The sequence below is a fragment of the Brienomyrus brachyistius genome, chromosome 2, assembly GCF_023856365.1.
Source record: "Brienomyrus brachyistius isolate T26 chromosome 2, BBRACH_0.4, whole genome shotgun sequence".
NCBI lineage: Eukaryota > Metazoa > Chordata > Actinopteri > Osteoglossiformes > Mormyridae > Brienomyrus > Brienomyrus brachyistius.
The window spans coordinates 15,367,922-15,390,750 of NC_064534.1; the positions used below are offsets into that span (position 1 = coordinate 15,367,922).

Sequence of the window (22,829 nt, forward strand, 5' to 3'; positions counted from 1 at the left end):
TCTGTGGGCAAATGGCCACAAGGTAGGTTGCTCTCAGTCTTAAAATTTCTAAGGCAGCAGAATAAGGTGAAGCAGGAGACACTGGGTACGACCAGAAAGCAGTCAGGTAAAGGGGGAAGCGACATTCTAACGGGAGAGATGATTGTCAAGTTACCTCACAGTTTCTCATGATTTTCAGGATGATATCAAGTGACCTTCAAAAGGAATGGGAAACATTAAGTGCAGGTGTGAAGTGCACTGCTAGGACAGTTCATATCGGGCTCCTAGAAGCAGGACTGAAGCCCTATAATTTGGGAAATGAGTGAAACAAATAATTGTGCTGTGGTCTCAGTTTTTTTCCAGAGCTGTATATGCATACACATTGGTATATTTAATAGACTCAGACACACAGAAAATGAAACAGAAACTGGTTTGCAAATCACGTCATCAATGTCATCAAACACAGACACAGATGCATAGATACAGCACAGTGAGGGACAGTGTGTAGCACAGTGAGGGACAGTGTGTAGCACAGTGAGGGACAGTGTGTAGCACAGTGACATTAAATTTATGCTTTAGGGAACTGCTATTGAAACCTGGACTAGAGTGATGTATTACACAATGTACATTAACCTGAATGTTAATATGTAGCTACATAAATGGGCAAAATACGCTTTGGATAAAATGATTCTTCACTGTGAAATTACAGTAATTATTAAACAAGAAAAAAAATAACTTGCATGAAGCAGAAACAAAAATAGCAAGTTCACAAGCCACCAATCCTTGTACCCCAGTGCTGGTTCATAAAATGACTATGTGAACTGTTCTAATTAACCTTTGTTAAAATACAACATATGAGAATATAATCAACCTAAGTTTAAATCTGTGACGTGTGGACATGCATGTGTGTGAGAATGAGAGAAAAATAAAAGAATGCAAAAGAAAATCACACATATTTTTAGCTGTCAATAATTTTTTCTTTTTATACAGCAATCCATTTTTACAGGAATTATGCAGAAACCTACCCGAGACTCACTGCTGAATATTTAATGGTGCCTTAAGAGAAGATTAAGTGGGAGGACTGATTAAAGGGAGATGGTCAGAACACAGCATCTCGCTGGCAGTTTAAATAAGCAAAACATTTAATGGTACTCAACATGTAGGCAGTCACAGTTTTTAATCACTTCAGTAACTTGGAAAAAACAGCAGCTTTCGAATAGTAACATATCAAGTCTATATGGTCTTTGTTAGACCTTAATGGACACATAATGACCAAGTTAAATTAAATTCATTCCTGGTTATATGACAGAAACTATTTAGGTCCGGAGCAGTTCATGTGATTAAAACTCTTGTAATTTAATCCTATAAACTGCAGAAAAAAAAAATATATATATATATCAAAGTTTAATATATTCTTTAAAAGTTAAGTCACAATATGAACAATATTTGTAGCAGTCATAACCCAAAAACATTATCGTCCAGCAGCCTTTCCCACCAACTTATCTTCAAAAATAATAGTCTGAAAGGTTTTCTACAATACCAAGTCTTTCAAAATGTTTAGTGCTTTGAAAGCAACATCCACTGTGAATAACCACTACAGAGACCACCTGTTGATTAATCATTACCCTTTCTTTTTTGAAAGCCTTCCCCAAACCACTGGAAATAGCTATTACTGATTCCAGTCAGAAGCATACACAGCATGGTCCATTGACATGGATTATGGGAACACTTTAGTTTACATGGGCAAAAGTACCTTGCTGTATCCCTATGGATGGACCTTTGTCACCAGTCTTTTCAGTTTTGTCTGTTGTTAATTACTCGTGGTTTTGACAGCTAGCCTGTTGTTCTTGTATTGTTTGGGAAACAGAGGTTGATTCCGTACAGGTGGCAGGAGGCTTTTCCTTTTCAGTGTCAGGTGAAATGGCCGGGCAGTCTTCTTTTCGTTAACAAAGGGCCACTGCCACACCTGGAAACATGACTGTGAATCCCTAATGATTCCCACAGAACCAGCTAGCCTGGTGTACACCATTCAAGCCTTTGACACGTCGGAGGTCGAGCTCTTTTCTCTAAGTGATACATGTGCTGCTCATTGTACTTCAATGGGGAGCTTTAAGTGGGAAAGTCTGGGACACCTTAGAAAACACAATAGATGTGTCCTAAGATATTAATGGGTAAATGAGACGACATGGAACAAAAAGTGCACAATGCCATAGACTTGTACAGAGTATTTTTTCACATCCTCATACTTCTTGGGGTAGGAAAAGATCAGTGCTATCACACTGTAGACTGCAAACGTAAATAAACATCTTCTGTTTACAGGCTCAACTGGAATCTTTGCTGAAAAAAAGGCTAACATTTGCTCAATTACCATTATCACAATGCTCCCTTCTACAAACTTATATGCTAGAATGAAACGTGTCACATATTTTATTTGACACAATTCCCATCGTGCCATTTTAAATGATCCCCTTGGCAGACAGATTTTTCGACGTTAAACTGCTATGCAAAAAAGGCCTAATATAACAGAGGTTTCTGTGAAGGCCTAATAGCACAGAGGTTTCTGTGAAGGCCTAATAGCACAGAGGGTTCTGTGAAGGCCTAATAGCACAGAGGGTTCTGTGAAGGCCTAATAGCACAGAGGGTTCTGTGAAGGCCTCGCAACAGCAGCACACTAGAGGATACAGTCGTTTGCAAGCCACAGAGAGCCAAAAAAAAAAAAAACATTCCATACCCACTTCAGATTGTTCAGGTCAGTCACATCTAAAAGCATAAAGATTTTCTTAAAAGGCAACCCTTGTGTCTCAATGTTGTCTGGTGCAAATGAACCCCCGTGGAGGGAAGAGCGATTCAGTTCGAAAAGATTTATGGCAAAGCATGTTGCACAATGTAGTTTAGAAGATAATAAAAGTGAAAAAGGAAACAGAAACACAATCAGACAAAGCCAAAGAAAATTAAAGAACAGAAAAGAAAATATTTCACATGTATGAAGGGAGACATGAGAGCATGGTTAGGAAGTCCAACAAAGGCAGAAGCACGGCTGCATGTCGGTACAATCCTTATTTTCCCATACGGGGAAAGAAACGAACATCTGTTCAATTTCGTGAAACTCATCCGATAATAATTCAAATTGTTTCACATTTCATTCGCATTGGTAATGCATTAGGTTTCTTCAATGATGATGTTTTTCTTTTAGCCCCAGCTCGAATTCAGCTAGAAAGGGCGGGTGGCGTGTCTTCTGTTAGCAGTTTACAGACCGCCTGTCATCCGTCTGTCTTCCCAGGACTGGCTTTCCCAGTTGCTACTACGAAAAGTCTGACTTTGGTTCCTCTGGGGTTTTCACTGGGCTTTTGGAGTGAATCTTGCCAATTTCCTCCAGTGCACTGGCTAGTGAGTCCAGATCACTGTTATCCTGGTGCTGTGCTTCCCACAGGTTCAGAATAACTGCAGAAGGGCTCTGCTGTTTGGCAAAATAGGACAGATTTCTGTAATGCAACACAAAGAAGAAAAAAACATCAGTGGTCATATTGTGAATAATTCATTTAACTTTTGAATTCTAATATAGGTAAACCACACAAAATATAGGTAAATACAAAAGACTTGAATCTTAAATGAAACAATGTACATTACTGCCATATCAAAAGCTGTTCATTTCACTTATAGCCATTGGAGGGCACCAGAGTGTTTTATCACATTAAGAGGCTTATTCTACATGGTGAGACACCCTCAGACCCAAGTCAATGAATTAAAAATCAGCTTAACAAACGTTCAGACACTCTCATTATGTAGAAGCAGCAGGTCTGGATGAGCTGCAGCACAAGGTTCAAAATCCTCAAAAATCCCTCAATTACTGCTGCTTGTTTCCCCACACGCATATAGCAAATGATATAGTGAACATGGCATTCATCGCTAATCACAAAGCGACAGAATTCCCCAATGTCTTCCCTTATCTCTCACAAATGTCTGCAGACACATTCAAAACCTGAAATTTCTTTTGACTGTTTATTCACGGAACTGGAGAACAGAGAGTTCTAAGATACTGCATAACAACACCAAAAATTCTTGAAATCAAAAATATACAGAATGTAACAGGTAAATCTTACAGATATACACTATTATACTAAATGTCACGGGACACATAGAGTTATAAAAAGATAAGTGTAACATTTTACTTAAGGGCACACAAATAACTTAGTAACTCAATGTTTAGCAAATAATGAACTAATATAGTTCCTGCATGAAATACATGAATTGTCATAATTAATAAATGATGAATGAACATAGGATCAGTACGTAACACTTAGTTACTGGGTAATTTATGCATTAAGTAAGAGTGTACAACTGCATTATTTGTGCACCTCAAGTAAAATGCTGCCGAAATAAGTAACACATTGGCTTGCTTTTGGCCTTAATTAGCCTTTTATTCTATTATGGAAATGATCTACTTAATTTTTGCTAAAAGCAGTAGTACTGTGTTCTACTCCACTGCAGCACAGAACCTTCATTACAGCCAAAGTTACGATGTTATTCTCTACGAAGCAAAACACAACAGTGTATTTAATAACCACAGCATGTGCTATGACTTCCAGTTGCACAGAATACACAAATATCTAGAATCATTAAGGTAGGAATTAAGTGTTTTCTGTCACACACTCAGGGTTTTGATATAATTAAATTTGCAACATTGTTGCAAAGGACAGCATAAGCATATGCATGCGATTTATAATGCAGGTCGTTGGTGGCTTCTTTGTGTTAGAGTTTGACTCAGATTAGGGACAAATAGCTAACAAAAAGGTCAAACTCATACCTGTGATTATTGATGCTCACCAGCTGGCCCACGGCTGGCCTCCTTACAAACAAACCTATCAGGGGAGACTCATATATCCCTGCAAGGAAGTAGCTCAGCCATGGTGTTCCTGCCCTTTTCAAAATTCACACCGTGACTTTTGTGTTTTAATTTACCTTTCATATGTTTAATACAGTGAACTTCATTTTACTCTGAGACTATAGAATAGACCATATTACAGGTAATGTAAGAGGGTTAGTGCAAGCATAAGGCTTTAAAAGGGAAGGGAAAGAAAAATCTATTAATTTTTGAATAGCACTTCAAGATGTATTTTTCCACTTTTTCTGGCAAACTACTAGTCATGCTGTTCCGAAGAAGAAATGTATGGCAGCTTAACACCCACCTAAATACTGAATGATTTTTATTTATTTGCAAGAGTATCTGCCTATCAAACGCTGATCAACTGTCACCGATTCCACCGTCTCGTAAACAAGTAAGAATACTTTTAGTGGCATTTCCACATATTTTCCATCTTGCACTGAATGAAGTGAGTGGGCTGAACAATCACTAGGGAACAAGCAGAGTGACTATAATTGGGCTTTTAACATCTTGGTTGCCTTGGAAATAAACGTCTCAAGGCTGGACCAGGTGCTCTTACCTCTCAATGTGGAGCTTCCGGGCTAAGAGCTGCCAGTCTTTGCCTTTGGCGTTGGCAGTATCGAAGGTGGCGCAGATTCTCTGCCGGATGGAGTAAGGGATTTTGAAAGCTTTGGGGCCAGTCTGGGAGGTGACTGTGCAGTCAGAGTGTGTGAAGAAGGGTACTTGCTCCTTTTCTGCCTGGGAAGCCGAAGACAATGTGGAGTAGCGATAGAGGAGAGAAATGCAAAAAATTTTTGCAACCGAATCAAGTATTTGCAAGCACAGTTCATTTCACACAACATTTTTGTGGTCTCTGTACAGGGTCTTTCCCATCTTTTGCTGCAGTTATCAGAGTCTTTTGTAGTTTTCCCATGCTAAAAATTTCAGTGAATCAAGTATGCATGAGGAGCACAGACACTTTATGTGCCAGAGACGAAAATAAAGCATCTTAGAATAGCCCACTCGACAGCAAAGAATTTAGCCAACACAGGCCTGGCCAAGTTCCAGGGAGAGCCTCACCTCTGCCACCAACGTGTAAACCTGGAGGATCTGCTCGTCCCCTTTGACCTGACGCACGCTGATCTTGCAGGACAGCTGCGTGGTGCTAGGGCTGTATCGCTCCAGGGAGAAGGCACAGTGCAAGGGCTGCTGGTTGCTGCACCATACATGCGAGAAGGAAAATTCCTGTAGCGGAGTACAAGGAACACAGAGACTTGTTGAACCGGTGGGCCTTTCACGTCTCCATGTGACAAAAGAATCGCCTCCCTGTCATAGATATGGTGCAGAGTGTATCGCAAAATAACACCGCGAAGTGGAGTCCGATCTTTAAAGGCCTAATGCACATAAGAGATGTGGGGAAGTTTTTTTGCCCACCATAACACTCAGGACTGCAATCAGGACTAGGTCTTCCTGAGGTTCATTAACCTTTTCTGTTTCTGGGACCCTTCCTGGGGTACATGAAAACCAATGCAAAATCCAAGGTAATTCTGATAATGGAGTAAGAACTACATAGCTGGAGAAACAGGTGCAAGGAAAATGATTTCCTTTGATGTGTAATTAATTTAGGCAGCAGAAAGAGGCCGTGACACCCTCCATCATCTTTCCTATCTCCACGGTGACCTGTACAGAAAGCCCAGTGGAGGTGAGGGGGACATTAGATTAAAACAGAGCTTTCTGTGTGCCATTACAGGACTGGGCGCCAAGCTTTACCAAGTAGCGCAGGATTAAAATGGGAAATAAGGTGTTTCTTAGCAGTAAAAGCTGACTAGATATACAGCTCTGGAGAAAAACAAGATACCACTCTATATATATTTAAATCATAATTGTTAAATCCTGGTTTAATCCTGGTTCTAATGGCAGAAGGCTACACTGACAGACAGGCTGCGTCAATGTTCAAAGTTTCTAAGAGAGCAGTACACAGGAACAAAGTGAAGCGGGAGGCACTGGCAATGACCAAAGACCAGCCAGATAAAGGGCAAAAGCAAGTTTCTAATGCCAGAGATGACTGTCAACTTATCCGACAGTGCCTCATAAATCGAAGGATGACCTCAGGTGACCTTGCATCCCACTATCTCCACCTATCTGTCCACTTGGAGACACATAATCACACTCGCACTTGCACAGACAAACATACTGTCACTACTGCACAATTCTTCAATGCAATCATACCCCAATTGTGGTAGGGCATAAGCCGTCCTCCAAAGTGAGGGATAGTGGTCGTTAAATTTTTTTAAAATAAATATAAAGGGAAACATTAATTGGTGTGAAATGCACTGCTGGGATAGTTAGGACTGCTACAACTCCTAGAAGCCCTTAAAGATTTGGAAAGCAAGGAAGAAGCCCATGCATTCATTTATTTATTTATTTTTTCTGCATTCTGCTTATTTCTGCTGCACTGTCCACTTTGCTGCTGTATAACGCAAATTTCCCACCCGTGAGACTAATAAAGGCAATCTTATCTTATCTTATTTTATCAATGAGAAGCAGGGAGGAGTGGAGTTTGCAAAAAATGTATACAGACGCTCCTCTACAGCCGTTCATAATTTCAAATGTTCATAAGTTGTTATTCAACATCATTTTAAGGGTATACGCAAATACAAAGAGCTAGGATGCCGGAAGTACGCACGCTACGCTGCTGCATGGCAGGAGTAGCGGCCAGAAGTTTTACTACATGGAATTGGCGCACAGAAAAAAAAATGATATTGCGGACAGGAAACGGGAGCCCAATGAACACAATTTGTACTTACAGTCCTCTTCGTTCGTCTGTCTGAAAGTTTGTAAGTTGAAAGTTTGTAAGTAGAGGAGCATCTGTATTTTACACATACATATTCTCATAAAGTAAGAGAAAGGTTGCTGTGGTCTCTTAAACTTTTCCAAAGCTGTGTGAAGCCAGTCTTGATATTTTTCTTTCTCATTCAGAAATCGGGCACAGCTCCTTCAACCCTTATATAATAGATGCATTATAATAGACACCTTTCTCCAAAGCAACGTAAGAGTGAGCAAAGCTTGGGGTCAGACAGCAGGATCAGCCAGTATCCACACAGGATCTTGCTCAAGGACCCAACAGTGTTACGCTTACTCTGCCAACCACGGCATTCAACCCCACAGCCTTCTGGATATGGGCACAGATCCTTAACCCACTGAGCTGCACACCCCAGTTCCCAGAGAGGTGTTTATGAAGCCGTTTTGATCCTAATCATTTCATAAGGAAGCCTTGTGGCCAAATTACAACCTTCAACCTCCACATCAAGGAGCCACCACCTTGCCTGATGCCCCACCCTACCTCACTGTCTTCCCTTCATGCTGGCAATGGGATATAGAGTAAAGATATACTGTATATTCATGATGATCAGAAATAGGCCTTGCAGAGGACATGGCGGACGGGGCAACGGGACCTGAAGCATCTGGTCTTGTGGATAGGGATACGCCTGCGAGTAAAGGTTGGTGGATCAAATCTCAGGAGGGGATCTCCTTTTGTGACATTGACCATTATGTCTGACCTGAATCTGCTCCAGCAATGTACCGAAAAGTTATTTATAAAATATCTGAGTTGCTGGACAAATCAGACCTGCTACTAAAAAAGGTCAAATTAATTATGATGTATATAATAAAGTATGCAAGCTAAAATTTATGCTAGAAGCATACCTGCATCGAGAAAAGGTGATATTATACATACATTCTGCTGGCTGTAATTTTTTTTGTTTTGTCCACTGCATTTATAAATAAATGCAAGGTAGCATTTATCCTCACTATTCATTTAGCTGAGACACTTAAAACAATGGCATAAATCAGGTTCCTTATCAGCTTACAGAACTACTAAATTAGTTATGCTCCAGAGCTGTAGCTAATTCTTTGCAGTGATTATAGTTATTAGTGTCTGCTTAAGTCTAAATATAAACGTTGTGAGATAATATAATAACATACTTAGAAACATGCTGCCATTTTTGTACCTGACAAGTGGTGAAGGGCTTGATATTCCACAGGAACTGTGGGACATCCTGAATGGACACCTGGAGGTTGAATGCATTTCCCCTGAAGCGCAGTGTTTTAGGTTCCTCGAGCAGCTGCCCACCTCTACCTGTTTCTGCAGCAACTGCCGCCTGCAGTGAGAGACAGAGTCAAACTGGAGCATGATGCAAGACGAAGCTTGAACAGTGGGACGCCAAGGAATTAATGGCAGGGCATCCAATAAACGAGGGCGCGATTTGACAGGTGTGAATGATATTTTTGTTTATCAGTAGCATTTTTTGTACATAGCTCAAAACAAACACAACTGCACTCTGACCTGCAGCCTTTAGAAACTGTGACATGTAAGGACACAGAAAGAATCTATTTTATTATTGACTATCATATAGTCACAACATTATGGAGGGTAAGGGCGTCTTTTAATTAAACCGATCGCGTTTCTTGCCATCATTCTTATGAGACTGTACATTAGAAATATACAGTGGCATACAGATTTATATATAAAGAAAATTTATATATATATATATATTTATATATAATCTAAGCATTGTACTCATGTAGTACTGTTCCTAGGATTTATCCATTCATCCATTTTCCAAACCGCTTATCCTACTGGGTTGCGGGGGGAACCGGAGCCTATCCCGGAAGCTATGGGCACAAGCCAGGGAATAACCCAGGATGAGGGGCCAGCCCATCGCAGGGCACACTCACACACCATTCACTCACACATGCACTCCTACGGGTAAGTTAGTAACTCCAATTAGCCTCAGCATGTTTTTGGACTGTGGGGGGAAACCGGAGTACCCGGAGAAAACCCCACGATGACATGGGGAGAACATGCAAACTCCGCACACATGTGACCCAGGCGGAAACTAGAACCTGGGACTCGGAGGTGTGAGGCAACAGTGCTAACCACTGCATCACCATGCCGCACAATTTAAATACTATTACATTTAAATAGAGTTTTAAAAGTAAGAAGGAGAAAAACAACACATCAAACAATTTTCTTGTCTTGTATTATTCCCCTTTTCATCTGGGCACATAAAAGAGCACGACTTTCCGACACATTAAACAAGCAGGCAAAACAGAACAAATAGAAATTTCAATTTATAACCTTACAAATACGTATGTGGGTTTAAATAAGAGTCCAGCGCATTTCCCAAACTAACGTGTTATGGATGAAAGACCTTTCTGATTTTACACCTTAAGATATTCATCAATTATGCCTATTTTGTGATCCCAGGGAGGTTCAAACACACAGGCCCCCCTTTGCCTGTTTCATCACATACAGAGAAGACAGCACATGCTGGACCTAATTGATGGAGTATAATAGAGGTTTCTGTGTGTCCTTGTGAGGCTGTAGTGAAGCAGAGGCTATTCGAAAAGTAAGAAATAAAACCTTAAAAAATTGACTTGACATTGCTGGTGCTCCAATCAAATAGCTCTCTTCAATAAACAACATCATCTGCTTCTCAGCGGTATTACTGTATTGAACAAAGGCAAAGCACAGCAACTATGCTGACACCTAAATTGAGAAAACAGGCTTCAGAAAGTTTTGACTGCTCACCCGTGTGTGTAGTAGGCAGTTAAATTATACTGTTTTCATCAAATTCAAGCATAGCTGAAGTAAGAAATTTTGCCTCGAGATAAAAAAGCCTGATTTCAGTCATCACTCAATTTCACTCAGTCATCACTCAATACGCAGTTACAGTGGTTTGCCTTTGTAGGGTAGTGCACCCAAAAAACATTGTGAGGTGTGTGTCTGAGAGCTTCTGCCTGCCTTATGGTCCTATGCCTCGTCAGGGAGTATTGGCGTGGGGGGGTGGCTTGGGGAACGGAACCACAGGCAAAATGCTTATATCTTCCAAATGCTGCAAAGTTCTCATGATCACATTCCATGTGTTCAGATGCACACAGCGTCTTTCTGATTATACTAAAAATCTTTAACAATCTAGCAGGATAATTTGCATGATTGTCATATATAAACAGAATGCAGCTGCTACACCTCAACATCTATTTTGGCAAGTTATCTTTGAGAGGTAACAATATATCCATCTAATTGCAGTCTACCGCAGTACATTTCTTTGACAAAAGGTATGCAGTGTAATGGTAAACATGATTATCTGTTGCACTACTTGTATAAATCATGAAGCCTTGAATTGTAATTGGACAGTCTAGCTAATTGTGAGATCAAAGTCAATTCGTTGCATAGTAGCGCCTCACTCACCTGAAAGGCATGCGGAGTATCATCAACACAGTACACGCGCAAACTATAGTCCAATGAGCTCCCACCCGTGCTGCCAAACACAGCCATCTTCAGCCTCTTGACAGCGGTTTCAGTGAGGGGCTCACCAACCAATGCATAAGAGCCCGGCTGCTCCAGCAGAAGATGGCAGCTATGGGAGTCCAATAGGCAGTAGCAAGATGTTGTTTCATCCTCCATTGACATCACTTCCTGAAACACATCGCCAAAAATCTTGTTTTTCATTTGGTTACTTGTGGTTAAAGGTTAGGGTTGTCATAGTTAGGATAAGGGTTATCCCCATAGAAATGAATAGAGTCTCCCCAAAAGATTCAGATACCTAATCTGTGTGTGAGCGTGTGTGTGTGTGTGTGTGTGTGTGTGTGTGTGTGTGTGTGGGGGGGGGGGGGGGGTAATATATTTAAAGTGAAACTGCAAGTAAAATGTTAAGAAAGGAACAAAACAAAAGTTAAAAGTTATTCATACATTCTCCATGGGAAAAATTGGTATAAAATTCTCACTGGTGCAAATGTCCTAGTGCCACACTGAGAGGAACAGTAGAGAACTACATTTCCTTAAAATGATCCTTTACACTTCTTCTTTTTGATCAGATTACCACGATGTCCTTTGCCTTTTATTCTGCTAAAATGGCTCACCATTTTAAACTACCTGAGGAAGACATGCGTTTTTTTCCAGGCAGAGAGATGCCCGGAAGAGACGTCATTCAAACTCTATTCATGAGTGATTCATGCCTGGAAGTTCTTTTGTAGTCTCTTCCCTTTTGGGGGAATTACTTCTTGTGCAAATGTCAGTTACAGTTAAAAGCCTGCATTTTGTTATCCTTAGTAGCACTCAAGCAACAGATTATTGGGTTCGATCTGAAAATGTCTTGGTAACCTAAAGAAAAACACAGGAATTGGGCAAAAAAAATTGAGGCAAAAATGAAGCAGAATGGAAATACAGCAAATATGGCTTTTTGACCTTTTTTCCCCATATGAACTGAGAAAACGGTCTATTCCAATGAATGAATGAAAACAAAGTTAGGTCTCCTAGAGACTTTTTTCATTAGACTGTACACATATGTCAGAGCAGAGCCCAGTTTAAGAATAAGATCGGAAGGAGAAACACCAGTACTTGGTACCACAGTAAAACAACGTTTCAGGGAAAAAAATATCTTCCTTTTGTTTCCTTTTGTGTATTCCTAACTCGGGCTTAAATGTGCAATATACACAAAACTCTGCATTCCAAGCATCATTTACCTACCAAAAGTTCAATGTAGATAAATATGCTTGAACACCATCAATTATAACCAAGCGGACAGTAGAATTTTTTGGAAATAGGCCCAACTAAACAACTTATAGTGAAATAATATAGTGAAATATAGTGAAAAACTGCACTTTATACAAAGTCATAAATAAAGGTGCATCTCATCAGTCTATCCTCCTTTCAAACCATGGGGTGGTACAGAGTAGGGGGAGCCTATCCCTTGAATGAAAGAACACAAGGCAGGGGCCAAATGCAAATTCGCCTAACTGCATGTCATTGGACTGTCAAGGGAAACCAGAGAACCTCTAAAACGTCTAACAGGGAGAACATGCAAACTCCACACCCACACTGAATAAATATTAACTGATTTCCCACGCTAAGCAGCAGGCTGCTTCCAGGTTAGAAATTTCTAAGACGGCAGTACACAAGAAAAAGGTGAGGCAGGAGACACTGGGAACGACCAGTAACCAGCCAGGTAAAGGGCGGAAGCTACATTCTAACGGGAGAGATGACTGTTAACTTATCTGACAGTTTCTCATAAATTGGAGGATGACATCGAGTGACCTTCAAAAGGAATGGGAAACATTAAGTGCGGGTGTGAAGTGCACTGCTAGGACAGTTTGTATCAGGCTCCTAGAAGCAGGATTGAAGATTTAATTTTTTCCAGGGCTCAGTATACATACGTACACACACACACACACACACACACACACACACACAAACATAATGTTATATACAATACAAAGTAAAAAGGATTCATTTAACAATCTTATGTTAAAGTGTCAGTGTAGCAAACATGCTAAGAATAAGCTCGACTTTAGCTGAATAGAGGTGTGCTAATGACCATACTAATACAATATTAATGTATGTCTGTGGTGAGCATTTCAATGGCCTTTTGGGCAGCCAATCTGTGTCTCAGTGCCGTTTTTGTCCCTCTAAATGCCTAGTGAAGATGTAGGCCAGGTTAAGAGGCTGAGTAACCAATTTCATGATTGCATTACGATGGCTCCCATTTCATCCTGTCCTTAGCAGACCCAGCCGATCGATACCTCCCATGTCCATGTGGCTCCTATGCTGTTGTTACCCCGGGGTGACTGACTCGGGTCGTGTGTCATTCCCGCTATTTTATGCAGAGATTGTTTTTCCTCAAACAGCCCCCACCTGTGCCTTATTGCGGACTTTAATGAAACTGGGACACATTTTCCGGCCTCATCTCTTCACACATGAGGCAAGTGGTGCAGCTAGTGCACAGAAAGTGCGGTTAGGAGGGACTCTGTTGGCATTGCCCAGAGGACAGATAAACATTCTGACATCTGCGCACATACCAAACCACACCTTTTTTGAATGAAATGGTAAAAGAAATGCAGACTTTTTAAATAGAATGAATTATAATTTAATACTTTAATACTTAGTGACCTTCCTGAATAATGTTTGACACACGTGCTGTACATTCCAGGCTAGTGACAATAAGCAGTGATTTATTTATTCATTTAGTTATTTTACCTCCCACTTGTTATCCTGGGTTTTCCTTTTGAGCCGAATGTTCCAGTTTTCCTCGCTGACTTCAGCGCAGTGGGCTATTGTCATTGCTACAGGACAGGACAGGCTGAGACCAGGAGGTCCGTATGTCACCTCTGGGCCCAATAGAATTTCATTCCCCTCCTCCAAATGGGCACTGCAACACATTTGTGATGATAAGAAATTACAAACGATCAACAATAGCAACCAGGACCATTGTCACATTTTATATAGGGGATGCAGCCTCAGTTGGAAGTACTTACAGTAATTAAACCAGGCACAAATAGAATGAAAGGAAATCAATAACAACTAATCTAAATAATCTAAAAGACCTGAGCAATGGAGTCAGGTAATAAACATTTCTTTTTCACTTCACCTATGCCTTTTTAACCACAAAATCATTATATGAGGTTCCTTTTATTTTTTCCTGCCAGGCCCAGAGGCCTGACCACACAGCCAGCTAAAGCCTGGCCTACCAGCCAACATCACCTATCCATTTTCTGCTAATACTAAAACGGCTGAATTCTGGTTTTGCACCTCCAAGTCATTTTTTTTTGATAAAACAGTACTTTCATCACAAATAAAGTCCAATTTCCTCCCTCCTATTCATGCTTTCCTTCCTGTCTGAAGCAGCACTTACAAATACATATTACAATGTATCACTGCTGGTACAATTATTTTTTTTTATTTCCATTGAAAATTCAAACACAGATAATACATGCATGCAGCTGTGAGGGAGTTAAAAGCAAGTGCATTAACATTTATATATTCAAAATAAGTAGTAGCTAACACATACATACAATTATAGCTGTCTTCATCTTAATGTCATGTCTATATTACGTTTGTATGTCTCAGCATTTAAATTTGATTACATATTTTTTTTAATTTGCACTACGATCAACCAGAATGATATTATAGCTCAGTGTACGACTCCACACATCATATATCTGAAACTGACATAAATTACATTTTGACTTTTGACGCTACCACATCATAATGTTTTTCAGAGTAAAGAACATTCAAAGATACAACAGGAAATGGAAATTCTTCAATGTCTAATACTCTCCAAGGAGGTTCACAAAGAGCCACATGGTTTACAATCTGAAGTTTGGGGCACTCTGTCTCCTAAGCTATTGTTTGCTTTGCATATTGAGCAGTTTATGCTCACTAACTTCCAGCCGTTATCTTTAATTTCCATCGCTTCTGATGATGGTGTGGAATGAAATAGGAGCAATTAATGAGGGAAATTAACAAAGGTGGTGTTCTGTCATGAAAATCAAAACAGCAAAACAAAAGCCCACAGCTGTTCCGTTTCTGCAGTCATTACAGAGGCAGAATGAAAGACGCTCACCTGGAAACACAAATGCATTCGTTACAAACAGGCCAATGATAAATAGAGGTTGCTGCATGTGTTAAAAGGAGGAGCATCAAGGATTGTAGAGAGAACGTGACGTTTTAAGATACACAGAAACTGCCTATTTAAATGTAATGTCAGTAAACGGTGATCTGGACTTTATTGTAGCTACCTATAAGGCAACCATTTTCTCTAACCAGTGTGATATTTAAAAGCAAACTTGAGCCTATATGTTGGGGGAATCTAAAAAACATATCTTTCAAGATTTTTTTTTTTTAAAGGAGAAAGAGTGCAAATGAGGTATAAGGGAGTTAATCTGCTAGCATTGAATAGATGGTTACGTGTGTAGTACATCTATAAAAAGCTATATAAAGAAACCATTCCTTCAGGTTTAAAAACCAGAAAAAATATCTATTTCATATCACTGACACACAGCGGATGACTGTAATACAGGTATTGACTGAAATGGAAATAATGCACAATATAAAACAATATTAATATATTAACATGTTGAAACTAAGAAACACTCATATTACCCTGCAGTGCATGGCATGGCAATGCTCACATGAACCATGGTACTTTCTTTGGTATGAAGTCTTTATAGCGAATGAGCCAGTCATTAGTCTGTTACTGACAAACCTCCCCATAGGGCTATAAAAATGGGCATCGGTGAAACTGTAGAGGACGAGTGCTACTGTATATACAGCTGAAAATGGGATGTCGATTAACTGTATGCCATGAAAAACCCTCAAATTTACATTTCCGTAACTGCCACATTATTTTATTGGTATTTACGTTTACTGAACTTACTCTCCTCCAGATGTACGCTCTTCTTTTTCTACAAAAGCGCTTGAAAGTTATCAAATGAATACATGCACATCCTTCATTTCCATTGTCTGTATTTTAGTTGTAGCTTCTTTTGTCTCAAGTCATGTGTATTGTGCTCTTCTGATAGGTTCCTTACCTATTTAAACCGTCTAGTGCTGACTCACCCATATGGATCTCAGGGCATGTTTGAATGTTCTGAGTGGCAGCTGAACTTCATAATATCCCATGTTTACATGGCCTGATTTTTACACAGTACGGCCCAACCCGCATCTCTCATTCTCTTAATGACATTTGCACAAAATTAGTATACACAGAGCGTTACATAAAGTCATTAATGTCCACGAAAAAGAAACATTCTCCGCCATGCAGTGTCTCTCTATAAACAGATCTGGAGATTATTTTATTGCATTTCAAAAGGGCAACATAAAGTCAGATTAATTTGGAAGCCTGTAATCTCGACAGCTCACTCATTGTATCTGGTAGAGTGTAAGGATTGTCCCGGGGGGGAGGGGTGCATATGTGCACGGTAAAGCAGGCCGCAGGTGCTGCTACGGAGCTGTTTCATTGATTCACAGAGTGCAAAACGTTCTGCTCGTGCTCTCACTTTGCAATGACCAGTGTAGAGCCTTCAGGGAAACAGCTGCCACACACAGTCTTTCTACACAGGTTTTAGCTGTTTTTCTGAGATGAAAAGTCGTTAGGAAAAAAAAACAGTGATGAACCAGGCTTGAAGAAGGACATGTTTTTTTTGGCCCAGCAACATGCATCCGATCAATCGATTGTAGCCTAGTGTCTTAAAAGCTGGATTTATTGAAATAACAGATGAAGCTTATGGTTCACTGGGAGACAAAACGATATTACTAGGCTGGTGGCTGAATTGATGATTTTGGTGTTGAAAGGTTATCAATGGTACAACATTTCCAATAGTCTCCTGCAACTATTGTAATGATAAATTGACCTTAAATATTTGGAAGGACCCTCAGCATGTAATCTAGCCATTCCAAAATGCTTTAGGGGTGTTGGTCTGACTGATTGTGGAAGATCTATAATATATTACAACTGCAACAGAGAAAGTTCTTCAGTACAGATGGTCTAGCTGAAAGAGAAGAAAGAACTCAATTTCCAGCAGGCACCTGTGCTTTGAATAGGCTGTGAGTGACAGCGCTCAAGCCGACAGCCCAAGAAGCCAAGGAAGATGGAAGTCAGGAGGCAAATGCACCGCGCTTATCTAGGAGAAGCAGGCATTCAGAAGGATAGGCTGATAGGCTGTGTGGCCATCAAACCGACTGGCCATTTCAAAATATGCTGGGCTTGGCAAGAAATTCTAAATCATCTGCAGTCATTATTTGTAAGTAGACTGAACTGTCAGATTTCATGCATCAAGTGAAAGTTGGATGAGAACTGTATAGGGTATAATTGTAAATTGATTTGTTTTACTTTTAAGTAAAAGTTTAAATGAAAATTAAATGCAGTTATACATTTTGTTGCCTCCTCATTGATCTACTTGAAACTTTAACTTTGGAGGAAGTGACTATAAGCTTTGAACAAAACATCAAATATATTGGACCAGACTCCATTAAAACAGCTTGTTTTACTGCAGTCAGTTCAGCCTCTGCTGAGTTAAATCAACTTTACATCCCTCTGGCAGACACCAAGCCAATGCCTGGGCTGTTACCATAACATAAACAACAGACAATTCTGGCTGTCTGAACAAAGAGATATTAGATACCAGATTCGGAATATATCTGAAAAGGGTATTAAAAATGTCCCTTATAAATCAAAGTCAAATATAAATCAATAGCTAAGGACAATGACTTGCAACCTAATTGTTTCTTATTCAAGTTCCCAAATGATACAATCTGAAGTATTTTAGAGAAAGTACTTAACATTAATCTGACCTAGTGAAAATGTCCAACTACGTGCATTGTTAAATTGTTGCCTTGGTTAGAAAAATAGTCAAGCAGTTAAAATATTTGATTTTTAAACCAGATTATTTGACATCTGCTACATTTGAATTATTACCTATCATTCTCACTTTAAAAGTATATATTAAAATCACATAATGTTTAGTAGTTGCTCAGTTTTTGATATATACGGTTTAGCAGTTTTGATCAAGGTGTTTTCCTTAATCACACATTTCATAAACTAAAAACATGCTTAACAATCCCGAAGGAGAAAATATATATTTATTACAGTAGGTTCATTCCATCCAAAGGAGTGAGTGAAAGTATAACACAGACTAATGTCAGCTGGCTTTGAGTGCTACACGCAAGCACTTTGCAACCTTAGCTGCCACCTGCAAGGCTATCTGAGTAATGGGCACTCAGTTCATGACACGTCAAAGACTCCTGTGGGGAGTCCGAGATGGGCCCAGAAACCTGCTGGGCCCCGTCTGTCAGAAATAAGGAAAAAGGAGAGAGAGAGAGAGAGAGAGAGAGAGAGCAAGAGAGAGAGAGATGGCAGTGTGGGCTGCCTGGCAGAGCTGGACTCATGACGCAGACCCACCTTGACTCCTCTGTATTCACCATCATGTACATTTCCCAAGAGGTGTCTTCTGCGACGGCTCCATGGGGCACCAGTAGGCTGACTCCTGGGAAAGAAACAATAAAGCAAACAAACAGGGGAGCAACAGAAATCAGCATGAGACACACAGGAAAGACAAGAAGTAACTTTAAGAGCAGCGTCCACCTTTTATACTCTTAGTATGAAGTGTCAGTTACGTCACCTCATACCATAAAGACAAAGAGATCTACTATAGTTATAATCCACAAGATCTACTGCTGCTATCATTAAATAATTATTAGTAACTTCTGCAGCTCCTGGTATAAAATTAGCATTTAGGCACAAACAACATAAGCAAAAATTGTTCCATGAAAGCTTTTCCTATAAATGTTTTCATTTGAATTTCCTATTTTTATTAATTTAATTTTAATTTTCGCTCAGAAGCGCTACACAGTAAAAAAAAAAAAACAGATTGAAAGACAATGATCATAGACTACTTGGTGTAGCATTATTAAAGTCATTTTATCCTTTTATACAAACTTCCAGCAACTGTCCTGGGCTGCATAGTCCCTTATATTATTTTTTATAGTCTGTTGCAGCTTAAATACTTCTCTGTCCTCAGAATTCTCTGCTTGTCACCCTGATACCAGGTTACCATTTTGTTATATTTAAGACCGAGGAGAGGAGGGTGAATGTACAGGGCTGGGGTGACGTCAGATGACAAACTCCGTTCACCCATAATGAGTTACAAACCCTTGTTCTCTCTCACCAGGCCCCTGACCACATGCTCAGCACAGGACAGTGCCACATACAGCGGCTGCTGTAAAAGCACATACTGCTTTTATCCTTCCCTGAGGCCAACATCACTTTTTGCTTTCCTTGCCCTTTCCCTGTTGCTTCTTTCTACCTCCCTCCCTTTCTACGCTGTAAAATCCATTACGCCAAAAAAAAGTCACCATTCTTTCCCCAATCCCCATGTCACATGGATCTGTTTGCCGTGGTGCAGAAACCCGGGAGAAAAACTGCTCATATTACTGCCCGTGTCTGCATCTAAATTGCTAGCCTAGTGGCAAGGGCCGCTCGTGGCCACATGGAGAATTGGGGGCTTACACTGTGAGATGTGGTGGACTGATCGGGGGGGGGGGGGGGGGGGTGCACTCCAGATTTATCGCATTAATCTCCTTAAACCTTGGAGAGAGCTGGAACTGCTATGGCACGGTAGCTGCGGTGGAAGTTATTAGAGAAGACCGGACCTACTTCAAGCAGTAAACCGTTCCGGTTCCCTATGGGGCCCAGCTGACTCTGAAGCACACAGCTTCAGCTATAACACCACAGCAGGATTCTTGGTGTGGGTTTTCAGTCTTACTTAGTCACATACAACACCACATGCAGTCCTCGCTGGGTAGAGTAGTTAAGACCCATGTGGTATTGTGTGCTTAAGCAGAAGACAAGTTTCGAATGAACTAGCTAAAATCCTGAGTATGGGCATAACCAAGGAGTCCTACAGTAACTCATTACCATCCTCATTATGCTGGTCCCCAGTGGATCAGTTCATCTGATGCGTATACTGTACCTTGCCCCATATTGAAGACTTGCTGGATTAGCTGGAAATGACTTATTTTAATTCAACACTGCATTTCACCAAGGTCTACTGGCTGATTCCCCGATTTTCAGAAACTTGCATCAATTTTGCAAGCTTCTGTTGACATTCCAGGGGTGGTTGGCCGGGCCGGTTTTCAGTAACTGTATGGGCCACAGACCCATACCATTGGCCATTGTCCCAGTGTTGTTCATGCTGCAGAAAATCTTTATTTACAGCAATGACTGGCCACAGCATTCACGACATTTGAGAGCCATCTTGCACTCACTGTAGAAGAAGAGCCTCACTGCAGCCTTGGTAAAGTATACTGTTGGAAATAGGAGGGGTTCGTCATGGAGAGCAGACAAGTCAACAAGACCACTGCTATTGCCACCTGTTGGCAACCCAAGGTTATGAAGTAGGTGAGGTCATTTCAGGGGCTGGCAAACTACTATTGGTGCTTTTTCGCCAACTTTCTCCACCTTAGCCTGTCCACTCACGCTCTCACCACAAAGAGTGCCCGAGGTCCAGTTCAATAAACAGAGGTCTGTCAGGCCATCTTCTTGGCCATTAAAGCTACACTCTAGGTTAGTCCCCTGTTGATGTTTCCTGGTTTCTCTTGGCCTTTTATTATTTTACAGGATGATGCTTGGGAATAGAGAGAAGGTGGTAGAAGGAAAGTAGCCAGTTCTTCATATCAGCAGGAAGCCATCAGCCTGCAAGGCTAAAGATAGATCCTTCTACTTCCTGCATAGCTGCTTCTGCCTCCTACAATGGTACACCGACTTCTGTACAGACCACACACCCCCCACTGACTCCCCTGCATGAAGGATTCTGATGCCTGGATCACTTCCAGGAGATCCATAGGCAGGGGAGCGACCAAGTCTCTGTTGATTTCCTCTCTCAAAGAGGAATGAGTGCTGATTAGGACCATCGTTGACTGGGGACTGACAATAGAGGAATTTAAGATGGGATATCGTAGATATACAGGGGGGCGGGGTGGAGGAATCAGGCCTACAAGCCTCTTTCATGTATTAATTTATTAAACAATTGAAAAACTTGTTTTCTTTCACCAAATCCTGACCACATACTCAGCCTACCTGCCCTGACAGCCCAGCCAATATTACCGTCTGACAATTCTTTGAAATAAATATATCAGGGGGAGGTGGAGTTAAAGTTGTAATCTCTATACAGCTGGCTAGAAAATTCATTAAAATATACTCTGTAAAATTGCATATGGCATATAACAGTGGGAGAACCCTTCCAGGACCCATTAAATTGTCACTGTGACATCATTGCCTGTGATGATGCTCCAAAGGACGACTTATTCCTGCATTGGAAAAGGCCACAAGTCACAAAGGCTGTTGGAGATCTTGTATTTCTTACTACTAAGCCTGTATTTTCTGTGCCTGTGTGAGTGTCTGCAGATGTTTGGATGTCACTGTGAACCTTTAAAGAAATCTGAGAACATTTTGGATCACTATTATGAGCCTTCATTGTGACCCTGCACTGAACAAGTGGTAATGGAAGATAGACGTACAGTATGACCTGTGTTATTCAAGTAGGGAAACTAGACAACCGAAACTGAATTGACAAGGCAGAGAAGGAACCTTGCTTAGGTCATACACAGCAGTTGTTTGTTACTTAATGATGTTAGATAGGCGTAATACCCATTTCTACTCCTCAGTTGTGACAGTGAAAACATCTTCACATTTATGGGGCTGGAGGAGCTGTTTTCATGTGGGGCAGAGGAGACTTCAATCACAAGTACTCCGAGGAGATAGTAGCCGAGCTTCTCTGATGGATTTGTGGGTCCTGCCAGCAGTGGTGGCAGGATATCTGAGGGCTGACCCCAGAGTTCTGTGGGTGAGTTTGGAACTACAGACGGCTCTCTTCGCCAGCCAGGTCCAGCTCGGTCAATTCATCGTGGAATGTGGATTTGCAAATGGCATTTTCCATGACATTATCCTTTTTACTAAGAATGTTAGTTCACTACATTACAGTTTACTGGTAAAAATTATAATAGGCTCATGATACGGGAAGCATTCCAACGTAAGTTGATACGAAGACCCGCGGTTGTTGACCTTTTGCTATGTGGTGTCCATTAAAAAGTTTTGCTGCTAAGCAACAGCACAGGTTCTCAATGCCCTCTGCATCTCTCTCTGTCTCTTTGTATTCCTCAAACAGCCTCTTACCTGTATTTGGCACTACCAGTCGCCCGCCCAGATGCCCAAACATGCCCGTGGTCCTCAGTTGTGTCTTGGCAGGGGTCACTGGGGCATTAGGGGTGAGAAGGCCTGGCTTCTGGCTTTCCATGCTGCTGTAGTCTCGGTTCAGCCCTCGAGGGAAGGTCTCAGGATGCGCTTTGACATGGTACTCGGCACGATCGGCCACTCCCAGCGACACCATGAAGGAGCTCTGAACCTTGACCTTGATGTCAGGTAGGGGGTCAAAGAGCTCCTTGTCCATCAAGTCCTGGAAACATATGGGGCTGCTGTAGGTACGGCCCACTGTCAGATCTGGCTGCATGGAGGAGTTGAGCAGTAGTGGGTTTCCTGGAGGCAAAAAGTCACAGCCTGACTTATTCACCATTGCCTCCTATATAATATACATCAAGAAATATATGCCTGTATAAATACTGGGAACTGTATATATCACAACATGCATTATAAGT

At 40.9% G+C, this 22,829-nt stretch overlaps 1 protein-coding gene across 3 annotated transcripts in view; it reads right to left on the reverse strand.

Annotated features, from left to right (window-relative positions):
* unc5db (unc-5 netrin receptor Db) overlaps positions 1 to 22,829 on the reverse strand; it is a 163,530-nt gene continuing 140,701 nt past the window's right edge. The window contains exons 10-18 of one of the 3 annotated variants that reach the window (XM_048990197.1): positions 22,351 to 22,710; positions 18,580 to 18,664; positions 13,878 to 14,049; positions 11,094 to 11,321; positions 8,851 to 9,000; positions 5,921 to 6,085; positions 5,421 to 5,599; positions 4,784 to 4,897; positions 1 to 3,461 (exon numbers count right to left, since the gene is read on the reverse strand). In XM_048990197.1, coding sequence (XP_048846154.1) covers positions 3,281 to 3,461; positions 4,784 to 4,897; positions 5,421 to 5,599; positions 5,921 to 6,085; positions 8,851 to 9,000; positions 11,094 to 11,321; positions 13,878 to 14,049; positions 18,580 to 18,664; positions 22,351 to 22,710 — 1,634 coding nt within the window. In that variant the 3' untranslated portion in view covers positions 1 to 3,280. The remainder of the gene's footprint in view (positions 3,462 to 4,783; positions 4,898 to 5,420; positions 5,600 to 5,920; positions 6,086 to 8,850; positions 9,001 to 11,093; positions 11,322 to 13,877; positions 14,050 to 18,579; positions 18,665 to 22,350; positions 22,711 to 22,829) is intronic. The other 2 variants (XM_048990199.1, XM_048990198.1) reach the window with 2 other exon arrangements.